This window comes from Psammomys obesus, unplaced genomic scaffold (assembly GCF_907164565.1).
Source record: "Psammomys obesus unplaced genomic scaffold, mPsaObe1.curated_primary_1811, whole genome shotgun sequence".
Classification (NCBI taxonomy): domain Eukaryota; kingdom Metazoa; phylum Chordata; class Mammalia; order Rodentia; family Muridae; genus Psammomys; species Psammomys obesus.
In genome coordinates, this window is record NW_026596051.1 from 32,302,823 (window position 1) to 32,317,968 (window position 15,146).

Below are 15,146 nucleotides of genomic sequence, written 5' to 3' on the forward strand. Positions count from 1 at the left end.
GGGCTTCATGTTCCCTGTCTATTCCACCATAGTATCTTTGAAGTACACACTTACTCTGATTTCAGTTTCTCGGAAAAAAAAAAACGACCTATGATACATCCCAACTCACATCAAATTTGGATAATATTCAAATACAATATTAGACTTTAAAACCAAGGCAGTAATAAAGACTTCTGAGAGTTGGGGGGGGGCTGAATTTATTTTACAGTTGTGAAGGATTTGGGTTGTGGGAGAATGCTTTGCATTATTTGTTCTGACCTCAGAATCACCTGTTGAAACTCTAGGCTTCCCTGTATGTACTGCTGCTTGGAAGTGCTGAGTCTGGGGAATAGTTAGGTCATCAGACTGGAGCACTAAAGAAGAGACTGTAAAAAAAAACCTGGGAATTATCTTAATACAAAGTGAGAACACTTCAAGATGGAAAGTTTTGCCAGGGGAAGGACTTTCACCACAGAACCCACACATGCTCATGGACATCAAGCCTGTAGAAAAACTGTTAGAAATTCCACAATCTATGGTTTCTTTTCACAGTAACTCGAGTTGACTATGATGTTGACCATAAAACTGACATAAAAACTAACATTTCTTTTTGCGAACCATCACGGATTGTTCCTTAAAGCAATACCATGTAAGGAAGTACAAGACGGGGCCAAAGTTCAGGTGTGTATGCCAGGAATTATCCTTTGGTAGTCTGCTTATAAATTCACCAAACCAGCTGCTTTCCCCTCTTGAATTTAACAGCCTGAGTACATTTCCTAGCATCCTTTTCTGTTAAGGATGGCTACTACGAGACCTAGCTAAGCAACTGTAGGTAGAAATGACCTGTCATCCCCAATTCTGAAGTATAACACCATCCCAGATGCGCTGATGTCTTTTCTCTGAGGAGGGCCCTAATGGGAGAAACAGATGAATCTAGTGAGGGGAGCTTCCAGGTTAGTAACATACATGTCAGTCTATTAATCCACTGAGAGATTATAAGGCATGGCAATGCTGCATTATTACACAGCACATTAGATTCGACGTGAAAGATGAGAGTAACAGAAAAGAATCAATAAAAAATAGCCATCACAGTTAATCACTGACTTAAATTTTTTATTTCATTTTATAAAGGGATAGACATTGCTAACAAAAATACTATTCAGTACTAGAATTCAGTACTTTCTTATGGAATGTGTTTCAAGCTGGGTTGGGACTCTTGACTATTAGTTCTGAAAATATACTGATCTTGCAAATACACTTCCTCATTTTGACAGTCCAAGCTCATGCATAAAAGGAAATCTTCATTAGCACTGTATGTCAGGCCAGAAAGAACACAATGCTTATAAAACTGAAGGTTTTATTAGTTGGACTTCTTACAATGTTGAAACAACTTGCCTAAGAGCTGAAGAATCTTCTGAAAATGCTCTATGCTTTTTTAAAGATACCTGGGATCTCTGAAAATGCTCTTCAGTATCTTCTCAGACCAGATGGGAGCAGCAGATAATGGATTAACCCAGATGGCAGAAGCAGATGATGGATAAAATGCACACATACACACTTCTATCACTTTATAAATAGGACACAAGCAGAAGGTCAATCCGTGTCTTGAATAGCATGAAGCAAAGCTGACTTCCATGATGCTGAAGTAATACGTGGAATTAATGCTATGCACTCTGCCTTATGAGTGGATGGTCTCTGGCTACAGAAATGATGAGAACTAGTACTACTACTTACTACACAGTCCTGTAAGTCACAGTATCTTCTACGTCTCACTCTCTTCCATCTCCAGTGAAAAGAGACTTCATCTAAGGCTGCTTAGTCCACTCAGGTAGGACCTGACCTAGCTATAATGACAAGGTATAGACACACAGATACATAGAAAAGATGGGGTTATAGGGTAGGCTATATTTGCTCTTCTGGAGCAGCACCAACTATAGAAACCTAAAACTTCAGCAAGTTTATATTATGTATATCACAGAGGGAGGGGTTAGCTAGTCTCAGAAGGAAGTCTCTATAAGGCATTAGCCTCGGGTTGTAGTCACTGGGAAGAAAGGAGCTTCAGTTGCTAGTTTCTTTTTACACTCAACTGTTAATACTCCCATTCAGGCCAGAAGAAGGCTTTGCCATTCACTGGAGCTTCATCCTAGGGGAAGGCTTTTCCACTCTCATTGGCCTGAGACACTGGGGTCTCTGATATGGTAGTGCCCATACACATTCACTGTGGATGCTTTATCCAGTCTTGACATATTCACTCAAGGCTCCTTTGACTCCGAGCCTTCACATTTGACAACATCAATGCATACTGTACATGTATGTATATGTGCATAAGTGGATGTTCTTACATCCCAATATTTCTCTTAGCTAGGTGGCCAATGGCCAATAAAAGGCATGGCTGTGGACTAGAGATGCTTAGCAAGAGTCAAAGAATAGAATCTTCTCATTGCAGCTTCGTTTTAGCCTAAGATGAAACAGGAACAACAATCACACTCAAATTTCTAGTACCAACAAATCACGAAAAATTACACATTTTTCTTCAGAAGTTTACTTTGGGTATACAAACAAACCCTAGTTTGGTTTATTACTACTTATATTTCAGTGAAGACAAAATCATTTGATCAATCCAAATGAATGCATCAATACAGGTGTTAACATCACAGAAAAATAAGCAATGATGGGAAAATTTGAAATGCAGAAATATTAACACAGGTAGTTCCAAATATACCATCTCTTGGTTAAGAAAACTAGAAATCTCATCCCTCTGTATCTTGCGACTTGTTCCTAGGACCCCTCCCACAGAAAAATCCTAGATGCTCAAATCACTCACGTATGATGGCACAGTACTTACATATAACCTACTAAATGTCTCACACTTTGACCACCTCTTATCTCATGATATGTCAATAGTAAATCTGGAATAGTGACACTGTGCTAATTAGGGAATGATGAGAGAGGCCAGCACTGCTCAGTACAAATACTTCTTTAAATTATTTCCGATCCATAGTTGGCTGCATCTATAAATGAAACACAACCACCTAGATAAAGAAGGCTGACTGCATTAAGTAAAGCCAGGTATGGTAGTGTACACCTACAATCTATGTACTCTGGAGACTGAGGCAGGAGGATCTTAAGTTCCTGGCCAACCTGTGGACACGTAGGACACCCTGTATTCTACATTCTTTGTTTCCTTCTTTCATTTGGATATTCTTTACCAACTTCAGCTGGAGCATTGTGAACTCAATTTGTGAAACACAGAAATCAAACATTATTCCTCCAGAATGAGCCCAGTAAGCATCTAGACATCTTCCACTTACATCTACCATTTATGTAAACTGAATATGATTATGCTGTTATATATGCAAAATAGCATAAGTCTGAAAATCAGTTAATCACTTATTAATCATCTGAAATATTAAACATTACTTTAGCATTTAATTCTAGTACTCATACTCAAAAGTACTTACACACAGATTATATTTCCAAGTCTTAGCTTAAAAAGTAGGTCAGTTCCAGCAACTGATAGAAACATAAACAGTCAAACATTAGGTGGAGCTGGGAAATCCTGCTGAAGAGGTAGAGAAAGAGTTGTAGCCACAGGAGTCAGGACACCACAAGAAAACACAGATTTAACAAACCTGGACTCATAGGGACTCACTGAGTCTGAACCAACAATCAGCAAGCCTGCATAGGTCTGACCTAGGCTCTTTGCATATATGCTATAGTTGTGTAGCAGGGTGCTTTGGGGGAACTCCAAACAGAGGAAACATGAGCAATTTCTGATGCTTTTGCCTGCTTTAGGGACCTTTGTTCTCCTACTGTGTTGCATTGTCTAGCCTGAATATGTGAAAAGGTGCCTAATCTTACTGCAACTTGATATGCCAGGTTTGGTTGACATCCCTGGGAGTCCTGCCCTTGTAGAAAAAAAGGAGTACATAGAAAGGGAGGAGAAGTAAGACTGAGAGAGGAGGGAGAGGAAACTGAGGTTGGGATGTAATATATGAGAGAATAGTAATAAACCAAAACAAAAAAGTAGGCCAGTATAACACTGAATCATATAAATAGAGGTAAACAGAATTGCAATATGGGATTGGCAAGATGGCTCAAGATAGGAAGAACTTCTCACCAAATCTGACAACCTGAGTTTGATACTCTGGCCTACGCGGTGGAAGGAAAGAACCAACTCCTGAAGTTATCCTCTGAATTTTACATTTATGACTTTTACAGAATAAACATCTGCATTCCCCAAAAAATGACCAATAATGTTTGGCTATAAAATCAGAGTAACTAAGATGTGTGTGTAGTCTGGTGAAATGATACACAGCAAGCTAGCCTGGAGCAGTGGAAACAAAGGCAGCACCAGGTCCAACAACTTTACCATGAGGAAAGATCCTCTCATCCGAGAAATGGCAGAAATCCAAAAACTCAAATGTTTGTGAATCTTGGTTGTCAAATCTTTTTTTAAGTTTTTTAAAAATTTTTATTAATTACAGTTTATTCACTTTGCATCCCAGCTGTAGGCCCCTCCCTCATCTCCTCCCATGCCCCTCTCTAACAAAGTACTGATCTCTAGGACAGAAATACCTGTTAACAGGTTACAATTCTGTGAGAAATACAAAAACCTCCACCAGCAACAAGCCATAAATCATGAATGAGAAAGATTAGGGTAATGGAATGCATTATTCATACCCTATACACAAATATCAAATTTTAATTTCACCAAATATAAAGGATGCAGAAAGCTATCACCCATCGCTTTCCATGTAGTAACGACCCTTCCCACTCAGGCCTGTGTATGTCACCACTGAGGAAGAGCCCAGACTGTCAATCAATAATGAAATCTTCCCCGGCACTTGGTGAAATGGAGACAGGAGGAGCAGGTGTCCCAGACCATCCTTGGCTACATGCAGAACTCAAGGTCAGCCTCAGCTACATGACACCCTGGCTCAAAAATAAGATAAAACCAAAATTAAAAAAGTAGATGTTTCACTTTCTCCAACTGTATGACATCGAACATACCAAGGGATAGCAGAGAAACAAGATCAGTAATAAGGGAAGTACCATTCACTCTGCTGTTTGGCTACTTCCCTCATTTTCCAACACTTGGCTGAAAAGTGGACAGGGTGTACACAAGGCTATCTACTGGCCACTCGCCAGTACTTGTTTCCCCACCATAACGACGGTCGCAAAACCTCACAGCACACACCAAGAAAGGCTGAAACCTAAGTGTCAGTTTTATTAACGCAAACCAAAATCAGTCCTTTCTCTGACAGCACCCCAATGAACATGAAGACTAGAGTGGTGGAGAACAAGGCAGAAGATGCCCACAGTGAGTGAGCACTGTCTGAGCCTCACATTTGAGGTAAGCTGCTTGCCTTTTTAGTACTTCTTGAACATGGGCGGATTTAATTCAAACTTTGAGACTTCTATTTCTAGGCTGTGTGATCCCCACACCCACCTACCACCCAAGCACTGTATTTCACAGGAGAGGCACCTCGTAAGGCCAGGAACCTGAATGATAAAGAACCACAGAGCTCCGACAAATACTGATGTCTTCTGTGTCAGAACTGTTTCCCACTGAGATGGAATATGAAGACCAGTTTAACATAAAGCCAAGAACACCTTCATTTACACACAAAGCATAAGCAAAGGTAAGGGTCAATCTGGGAGACTTTAGAGTAAATGTGAACCTCCTATGAGCACTTCCTGTGTACCCTCAGGCATATCAAAATCAACCACTAAGAAAGTTCAACTCAAGGCTACGGATGTGACTCCATTGTTGGAATGCTTGTCCAGCGAGAACAAGGCCTTGAGTTTAATTCTCAGCACCATACAGACCGGACCTTGTGGCAAACAGCTGCCATGTCTGCAAGTGGGAGGTACAGAAAGAACAGGAGTTCAAGGTCATCCTTAGGTATATAACAAGTTTGTGGCCAGTCTGAGACCCTGTCGAAGGAAGGAAGACAAGGAGGAAAAAGAAGGGTAGGAAGGGAAGATAAACTTTAATTCAAATATGAAACACTGAAAAGCCATGAAAATGTGGAAAATAGTATCAATAGGAACAAAGTGATATGGCAAAATGATGCAATTTACACACAGGTTTTTATGGTATTTCCATTTTTAAAAGCCACTCTGTGACATCTTTTAAACCCCTGTAACATTTAAAACTGTACTTTGAAACATTAACTCAAAAATCCCTTTGACATGTTATAATCAGTACAGTTATTCCAACAGTACGTTTGATAATTTATGCCTGACTCACCATGAAAAACCACCATTTCACCAACTTTATTAAAACAGAGCTAAAATGCTCTTAAAATACACTACATTTATTTATTTCTGTGTATGTGTATGTACAGTGGAAGCACACCTCGAGGCCAGAGGAACATGTATGGAGAACTTCCTCCTTCCACCCTATGGGTGCTGGTTTATAATGCAATAACCAGAAGACTTGGAGGCAAGCACCTTTAACCCACTCAGCCATCTCACCATCTCCTAAAATGCTTTTTACAATGTAAAAATAAACCACAGCACAATGAGAAATACTATTTATTTTATTAAATACAGGACTGAAATATTAAGTAGATAGAACAGATTCTAAGAAATTATATTTTTAACTTCCAAAAATATTTTGTTGGTGTTTTGTCAAGTAAAACAATGTTTTACTTGGAAAGGGGTGCAATTTAGGAATATAAAATAAGTAAATCCCCAAACTCACAAGCATATTCGGAACTGTTTTGAATCGCTAAGGTGGCTGTAAACAGTTTGTTTCTAAGAGTTCATAGCTTAAAGGAATGTGGGTATCACAGTTTGTACCAGCGTCTGTCTTGGAAGCCCCTGCAATGCTACACAGTTGTTTCATGTTTCCATAATCCAGTCCTAACATTACCAGTAATATCAGTAGCTAGCAAGGGTCCTTCCTGTCCATTGCTTTTAACTGGTCCATTCTGAACAGCTAAGTTCAGGCCATAAGATTTCTGCTGACTTTCAAGGTCAGCTGCAGCTGGCTTCCTTGGTGCGTCTTTCTTACTACTAGTTGAAATAGGCTTTTCAACATTTCGGCTACTTTTGGGAAGTGTGCTACAAGCATCACTGCTGTCTTGTTGGGGTGGGTTGTACTGCCTCTCTCTGTAGGCTAAATAAGCTCTCCGACTCCTCGAATGCCCTTCATTGTTGCCTGGCCGGCTTTTCGGTAAGCCATTCTGCACGCTTCCTTCCACACTCGTCGGGACATCATAGGCATACTCTCGCAGGACCGTGAGTCTGCTGGCCCGATGTCCCTTACTTCGGTTTTTATGATGGCGGCTTGGATGCATATTTGTTCGAAACTGTACATCTAAAGGAGCCACGTGCATTTTAATATCGTTATCCACCGAGTGTTCTGTCAGACTGTTATCAAGCTGGGGTGTGGCATTCGCAGGTAAGGCATTGCTGTGGTACTGGGCCGCCGCAGCCTGCAAGTTTGTTAGCTTGCAACCCTGAGAAGAGTTTTTGAAGCTGGATGCGCTTTTGTTCGTGCAGGAAGACTCTGCGCTGCTATTGGTGCACTTGGGTGCCTCTCCATTAGTCCCGCTGGAGCTGAGGGGCTGGACATTGACCTGCACTGAGTATGAGCTCCGCCCCGGGCAGCACATCATAATCCAGGCAAGCCTCACATCCTCCCTGTTGATGCAGTGGTGCACCAGGATGAAAGCACTGAAGCTTAAGCAGGTGGCTCCAAAGAAGAAGCTAAAAACCAAGTCTAACGGGTAATACAAGGAAACAGCCATGGCCCCAAACATCCACAAGGCAACATACAAAAGCAAAGTAAGGCTGGCCCCCAGAAGCTGAGACTGAAAACTGTGCTCATTTTCCAAGGTGGACGTAGAGATGAGAGACAAAGACATGGAGTCCTGATGATTCACTTCACCATTTTCATTGGCTGCCAATCTCTGCTGCTCTTCTGTTGGCTCCTTCAGCTCATATTTGCGCTCAGGGTGTCTTTTCAACTGAATAAATATGCTTAGAAAATACATACAGTTTACAAAAGTGATGAAGCTGGCAGGTCCATAGAAGGCTCCCAAGGATGGTTCCCAGGCCATCCAGCAACTAGGAGAGAACATGGAGAATGAGCTTAGACACTTAGTATTCCAATAAAGCCCTCAGGAGACTGCCACCAACTGTGCCTACAAACTGCTCAAGCAGTAGGCTCAGGTACAGAGAGAACATAGGGTACTCACTAGGGTGCGCTGGGCCGGCTGCCGTAGTTCTTGATATTTGCTGCTGCGGTGATGCCACACACTATGATGGGGATCCCACCACCAATGAGGTAGAACCTAGGAGGGACAACAGCTCGTTATCCTGTCTATACAGCAGGCAGACTTACTACAGAGACTTATCATTTCACAGGTCACCTTTGAAGATTAATTACTCTCACTCCAATACCACACTGAGCCAGCTTTCAGAGACTGCTCTTTTCAATGACCCCTATGTTTTTGGTTTTGGTTCTTTGTTTTGTTTTGTTCTGCTTTGCTTTTTCCTTTTGTTTCTTTCTTTTTCAAAAAGAAAGTCTCTGAGCTGAGGAAAGCTGGTCAGCTACTGCCACCCTGTGGCCCGGCGGAGGAACACTTGGGTCTAGGTAAGGTTTTAGCTGGTTGTTTTCAGGAAAAGTGGCTACCATTAAATTCAGCCAGTGAGCCAAAAAAACATCAGTCTATTACACAGCAACTGTTGAGATCCACACACACAAAATATGGCAGGAAGGACTGTGGAGGATGAGACTTTCCCGACTCTCAGCAAAGTCAATATTCTTCAGTTCTTTCCCACAATGACAGCGGCAGGCACCTGACCTAATCCTATAATGCGACTCTCCAAGGCTAGGTGAGCAACCCTGATGAGCTCTGGAGTTACTTACTCTATCTGGCATTCTCTACTCTATCTGGTATTCTCCTCATTTCTTCCTCAGCCAATCTACTGGAAACAGATGCAGCCCCAGGACCACCACACTCCTAACTTCTCCTTAGCTCTTGTTTATTAGCAGGGGTTGAGTGATGGCAGCATGTGGAAATTAACTGGGTTGAGCAGAGTTATATATCCCTTCTGCTTACTGTCCACACAGTTATTTTTCCTATAGTGTCTTTAGTTGACAGTAACACCACCTGCAGAGGTGGCCAGCTTACTGGAACCATCCAGACATCGTCAAATTTCTGAACCTCACTATCTTCAACCCAACTAGTCGCCAACCCGACAGAAGTTGCTTCACACATCTAGCATATGCTCTCTGGCTTCAGTCCTTTCAGGGAAAACCCCAGTGACTAAATGACATTTCTTATTTTCAGGCATCCCAGTTTATACTCCATACTAATATCATACTGTCCTAAAATGACACTGTCAGGTCACTTCCTGAGTTAAAGACCTCCAGCAGCTAAACACATTTAACTTGGCTACCGGTTGCACAGCTCTTTGCTCTTGATTGCAACACTCCATCCTGGAAGAGGCAGGCATCAGATGCACAAAACTCTCAGGAAATTGACAGAACTCATGAAGCTTACAAAACTTACACAGGTTAGGAGGCCCTTCCCTGAGGTTCTACAGGTAGGAAGAAATTCCTAACGGAGAGGAGGCTCTCTAGTCAGGTCTGCCAGGTACACAAGAAACATCAGTCATGCAGCTTTCCTGTGCTAGGATAGAACCAGTTAGCAACACTGTTGTCCGGGTCCAAAAAGTTAGCTCCTGTAGGTGGAGCTAACAAAAGCACGAGTTTCCCAAAAAGGACTTGAATGAACTGAATCACTTATTTGGTCTCTCACTGACCTTTATCTGGTGTGAAAAAAATAGACTCCCCAAGAAAATTAACCTCAAAGAGCCCCATCCAACTATCGCAGCTCCTCTAGGCCACACAGCCTAGGCTCAGAAAGCTGCACTTCTCAATTTCCTCCTTTCACTCCCTTATTTAAAGTGTGTCTTTACCGTGACCCTGACCTGGAAGCCAGGCTCATGCCAGAGACTCAGCATACACACTCTCCTCTCGTACACGTGGCTCTCTTTTGAACACGCAGTTCTGCAATTTCGCACTTTCAAGAGGCCTGAACAACAAGTATTCCATAGGCCATAGCCAGTTCTGCAAACTCAAGGGAGGAGGTTGCTTTCAGGCAGGTCCTCAATGAACTCACTCACCACTGACAATTTTACTCATCTAGCACAATCAACTCATGCACATTCCTTTTCTCATAACGGGCAGGAAAGATATATAACTCGAAACTCATTCTGTGTAGAAAGAATAAATTCTTGAGATTAAGATCAATGATACGTGACCTCAAAAAGCTAGTATTTTCATAGAGAAATGATACCACCTCCATGTTCTGCACGCAACCACGAAACCCACTCATTCCTCCTGAGCTCAGGGCATAAACTGGGCATGCAGATGCTGATAACACTTAGAGCCAGTCAGTCAGCTTACAAGCCTTTCCTTTTACCTCTCAAACTCCACACCAACTGCTGTTGTAACTTAATAACTGTGCTTCAACTAAAGCAAACACAATACTCAATGAACACTTGAGTGTCAGGGGTTGGTCTGGTACTTATATTTTGAAGCTAATTACTGGCCCTCAACATCTGGTTACTGCCCTATCCTTGTTGTGTAAACATGCCTAAGATATTATTCCTGGTTGGTTGATTAAAAGGCCTCCACCTGGGCGGGGCAGAGGGAGGTAGGTGTGGCAAAGGTTCCTGGGCTTTGGGGGACAGTAGGATCATGGGATGGGGCTAGAAGGTGGATGGTGTGGTTATTGAGACATCGTACTGGAATTATCTGCCCTGCCCGGCCCAAGGTAAATAAGGCAATTATAAAATCTAACAGGTGTCTGTGTCTTATTGAGTATGACAGCGGGATAGATAATATGACCAAATAGTTTTTCTATTTAGCCCAACACCATTTTATTGCCAACAACACTTGTGATACAGCAAAGATTCAGGATACCTCAGCATCGGCCGTGGTGGAGCAGGTGGCTCATCGGGATCCTGGCATCTCTTAGCTTTCTTAGTGACTTGTTTATAGATATTTCTGGCAGTGACTCCAACCCACAAAACTGTGGCAAGGGTAGAATAATGAAGAATGATCCCAACCTACAAGAAAAATTGGACAATGTATGAAAATTAAAAGAAGAAATGTTACCTCGAGTCTAATTAAAATGCAGTATGAAGGCCTACTGTGAATGACTCCTTCACAAGCTCATGAAGAAAGTGAGGCTCTTAATAGGAGATGCAATTTATCAGTTAGCTCACCTAACCGCCACTGAAAGGCAGGACAGACAAGAAAAGGTTCTGGGAAACGACAGTATGTTCCTGAGAAAGACACCTGGGCCCTGTGAGGCCCACTGTATACTGCCGAGAGAGTGACGGAACAAGGTGAGCCTAGGAAATCTCTACACAGTTTAGAAATAAGTAATCCATGGGGCATGTAAGAACATTTAAATGTAAATATCATTTCTTTAAAAAGGTACCTTGGGTCAGAGAGAAGCACTCCATAGTACAAGTTTGATGACCAGAGTTCAGATCTCCAGATCACAAAGGAAAGCTAGATAGGCGTGGTGGCCACCCGTAACCCCAGCTCTCAGGACATAGGGGATCCCTAGAGCAAGCCAGGTAGACAGCACAGCTCTGTCAGCAGTCTTCAGGCTCTGAGGTAGGCCCTACCACACCAAATAAACTGGAGAGTGATCCAGGAAGATTCTCAACGTCAACTGTGGGTCTCTACACACAGAGGGACACATGTCAAGCATTTGTATACATGTACACACACATATACACAGAGAAAAGCAGGGAAGGGAAAAGAATAATTATTTTCACACCACATAAAAGGTATAAAAGATGGGACCTGATAAGCTAGGGTCAGATGGAAGGGGAGGAGCAACTCCCCTATCAGTGGACTTGGAGAGGGGCATAGGAGGAGATGAGGGAGGGAGGACGGGATTGGGAAGGAATGAGGGAGGGAACTACAGCTGGGATGCAAAGCAAATAAAATGTAATTTTATTTTATGTAAAAAATTAAAAAAATAATTTAAAAAAGGTATAAAAGAATGGGCTTCAGGGCTGGAAGAGGGTGCAAAGGTTAAAAGGGTGTACTGTTCTTACAGAGGAGCCTATGTTCCCACTGCTCATGTAGGGTGCCTACTGCAGTTCCAGGGGATTCAATGACTCTGTCCTCTGTGGGCACCAGCACTTACACACACACACACCCCTACACAAATATACATGCATACCCATAATTTAAAATAAAATTAAATCCTACGCAAAAGGAAAAATCCTCACTCATCTACGTTACTTACAGAGTAATATAAACTCTGATATACTTACTTGCTTTAAAAAAAGTCACTACAGGATACACTGTAGTAGGCACAACAAACTATACAAAAACAAAACAATATAATGAATGTAATCATATGTGAATAGGCAAAAATTATGAGAAACAGCTTCCAATACGAAGTATCAGTCACATGACCATAAATATGTTTCTGTAAGATATCAACTAAACATTCCTGGCATCACCAGGAGGTCAGTATTAGTAACTCAGAGCTACAGAAAAGAGGTCTACTGGCAAGCCACCAGGCTCTTCACACTCGAGTGTGATGGTCTACAAGGTCCCAGCCTCAGCAGACACAGTAATGGAGGTGGAGGATTAGATCAAACTGTTCAGCATTTGGACCATGGCTCTGCTGAGTACCACCACTAGTGACCTGGGTCACTTTAATCCTACACGGTTCAGTTTACCTACTTGTACAATAGGTAAAAGTACCTCCTAGGGTTAATATAAAAGTTAAAGACACAGTTGCAAGTAGACAGCTCTTCCTGTTTTCTGATTAGATTTTCCCCACTGGCTCTCCGTGCCAGCAGAGGAATTCTCTAGATAAGAGATATAAAAGGACACTGGAGAAGGGCAGCTGGCACTTTATTTGTAGATTAAATCAAGGAACAGCAGAACAACAAGGAGAGTTAAACAAGGTCCAACCAAATCCCTTTATGATTGGCTAAGAAAACCAAGGGCAGAAAATGAACAGTCAAGCAATTACTCAGAGGTACATGGTGAACTGAATCACAAATTCCCCCTCAACCCTAGGCCAGATCCCCTTCTTCCTCCCAACTGCTCCTTTGCTTCCTTCCGCTCCTTCTGCAAAACAGTATAGTCAGCAGAAGACTGGAACTGATTTAGGAACCTGGCAGCTGACCCCTCTAACACTCTCAACCAATCACTGTGGGACAGAATGTGTTTTGCCACAATCTTGTTGGTAATATATGATGCCTGAAAGACGTAAGAAAGAGACAGCTACATAGATTAAATGCATATGCAAACGGAACCTAAAACTGAACATGTTGGGGTTCAGTGATTAGGCAGTTGTTCTGCTTTGAGACTGTCTGGTCCAAAAAAAAAAAAAAAAAGGTTAAGTGTGGTACTTATTAACCTACTAAACCGCATGCTGGCATGTTGGCTTTCTCAGTATCACAACTACCTGTGGCTCTTCCCACCTTGCCCCTATCCTAAACTTCTCCAGCCCACAGCCCATGGGCTTCCCTTCCCCCAGCTGCTCATTCCTATATAAACCTGCCACTTTGGCCAAGTGCTCAATTGGTTCTCTGTCTAGTCTCCCTCTCTTGGTCTCCACTGAGGACACTCTTTATCTCTTGCCCTCCTCTTCTCTCTCTCCTCGCATGACTAAGTCCAGTCTGGTGGCTATGTTTAATGTACTACTTTCTGGCCCTGCTCTAGACTCTTCCAGATGCCTCTGGCTGTACTCTCCCTCATATCTACAATAAAATCTTTGCTCTCAATCATACCTTGAAGCATTGATATTCTCAGTTTATACATCTGGTGTCAAAACCCCTCATTGTATGCAGAGACAGGGTCTCACTATGCTGGCCTGGCACTCTCTATGTAGATTAGGCTGACCTTGAACTTAAAGAGATCTACCACCTCTGCCTCCTAAGTGATTCAGTTAAAGGTATGCCTGGCAGGGCTCAGTTTGAGAGGTGGAAGAACATAAAGATCATCCTATTAGCCATTTAGCCAGCCTGACCCATATTTTGCTGGAGAAATTCAGCAGCTTCAAATGGGTAGACTAGTAGAACACGTGGATGAAGCAGGCACAGAATGACTACTACCCACTAGGACCTGAAATCCTCACCCACCTTTCTTTACTCCACACATCCTTCCCAGCCCAACCAACCGAATCCTCTTACAATGTGAGAGCAAAGAGCCTTGAGTCATGAACACGAGAACAATGCTGCTATGTCTGATATACACTGAAAGTGTCTTTTGTAAACCTTTTAACTGGAGCATTTGTTCTGAGGTCCTAAGAAGTCAATGTAATCCTTCTCCTTTTCATTATAGAGATTATAAAACACCATTTGATCATCTTTACAATAGTCTTTTCCTATTCATGTCTGTAATGAATAAATTAAAATGTCTGCTGCCAGAAAGGAAGGAACACTTTGGGATGACATTGAGGATATTTGTACCAAAATGCCCTCCAGGCTCTACTAACAGGAACTATGCAGGCCAAGGCATGATTACTATCAACAAACACAGGCTTCATTTTCTCTGTAACTACAGATCACTTATTATGGGTCAGATCCTGTGTTGGTTCCTTGATACACATGGATGAATCAAACAGATAAAATTCTTCCAGAGAGAAGTTAAGAATCGAGTGGCAGCTCAGAGTCCAGAGACAAAGAAGAGTAATTAGGCACTATGAAATTACAGCAAGCTCTGAGAGCAAGACATGAGGGACAGTATCTCTAAAACTGTTACTGAGAACGCCTTCGATGTAAGCCAGAAGTGGAAATGCGAATGGCGAGAGAGCAAGAACAAAGAAGCTGCCTTCTGTCTGCGTACTGTGCTATCCAAGACTTATTACCTGAAAGTATGCTTTCAAGGGCAGCGGAACAGCTGACACAAACACATCACGTGGCTGAGATGTAACCGTGTCCATACAGGCAGTCCTACCACATAGCACTTACTGGGAAATAAGTATAAGTGACTGTTGAAAATCAGTCACTGAATTCTCTCAGTGACTGTTATATACACACAATTTTAAATTAGTTTTAAGAATACAATAATGGATTGGTAACAAATAGGCCAAAATATAATGACTGGTCCATACACGGCCTGTGTCTGTCTTTCTTTTTTTTTTTTTTTTTTT

General features: G+C 42.1%; 1 protein-coding gene across 1 annotated transcript in view; it reads right to left on the bottom strand.

Moving 5' to 3' along the window:
* Positions 1–6,508: 6,508 nt before the first annotated feature.
* Adgra3 (adhesion G protein-coupled receptor A3) overlaps positions 6,509–15,146 on the bottom strand; it is a 106,364-nt gene continuing 97,726 nt past the window's right edge. The window contains exons 17-19 of the mRNA XM_055624192.1: positions 10,931–11,076; positions 8,193–8,288; positions 6,509–8,061 (exon numbers count right to left, since the gene is read on the bottom strand). Coding sequence (XP_055480167.1) covers positions 6,819–8,061; positions 8,193–8,288; positions 10,931–11,076 — 1,485 coding nt within the window. The 3' untranslated portion in view covers positions 6,509–6,818. The remainder of the gene's footprint in view (positions 8,062–8,192; positions 8,289–10,930; positions 11,077–15,146) is intronic.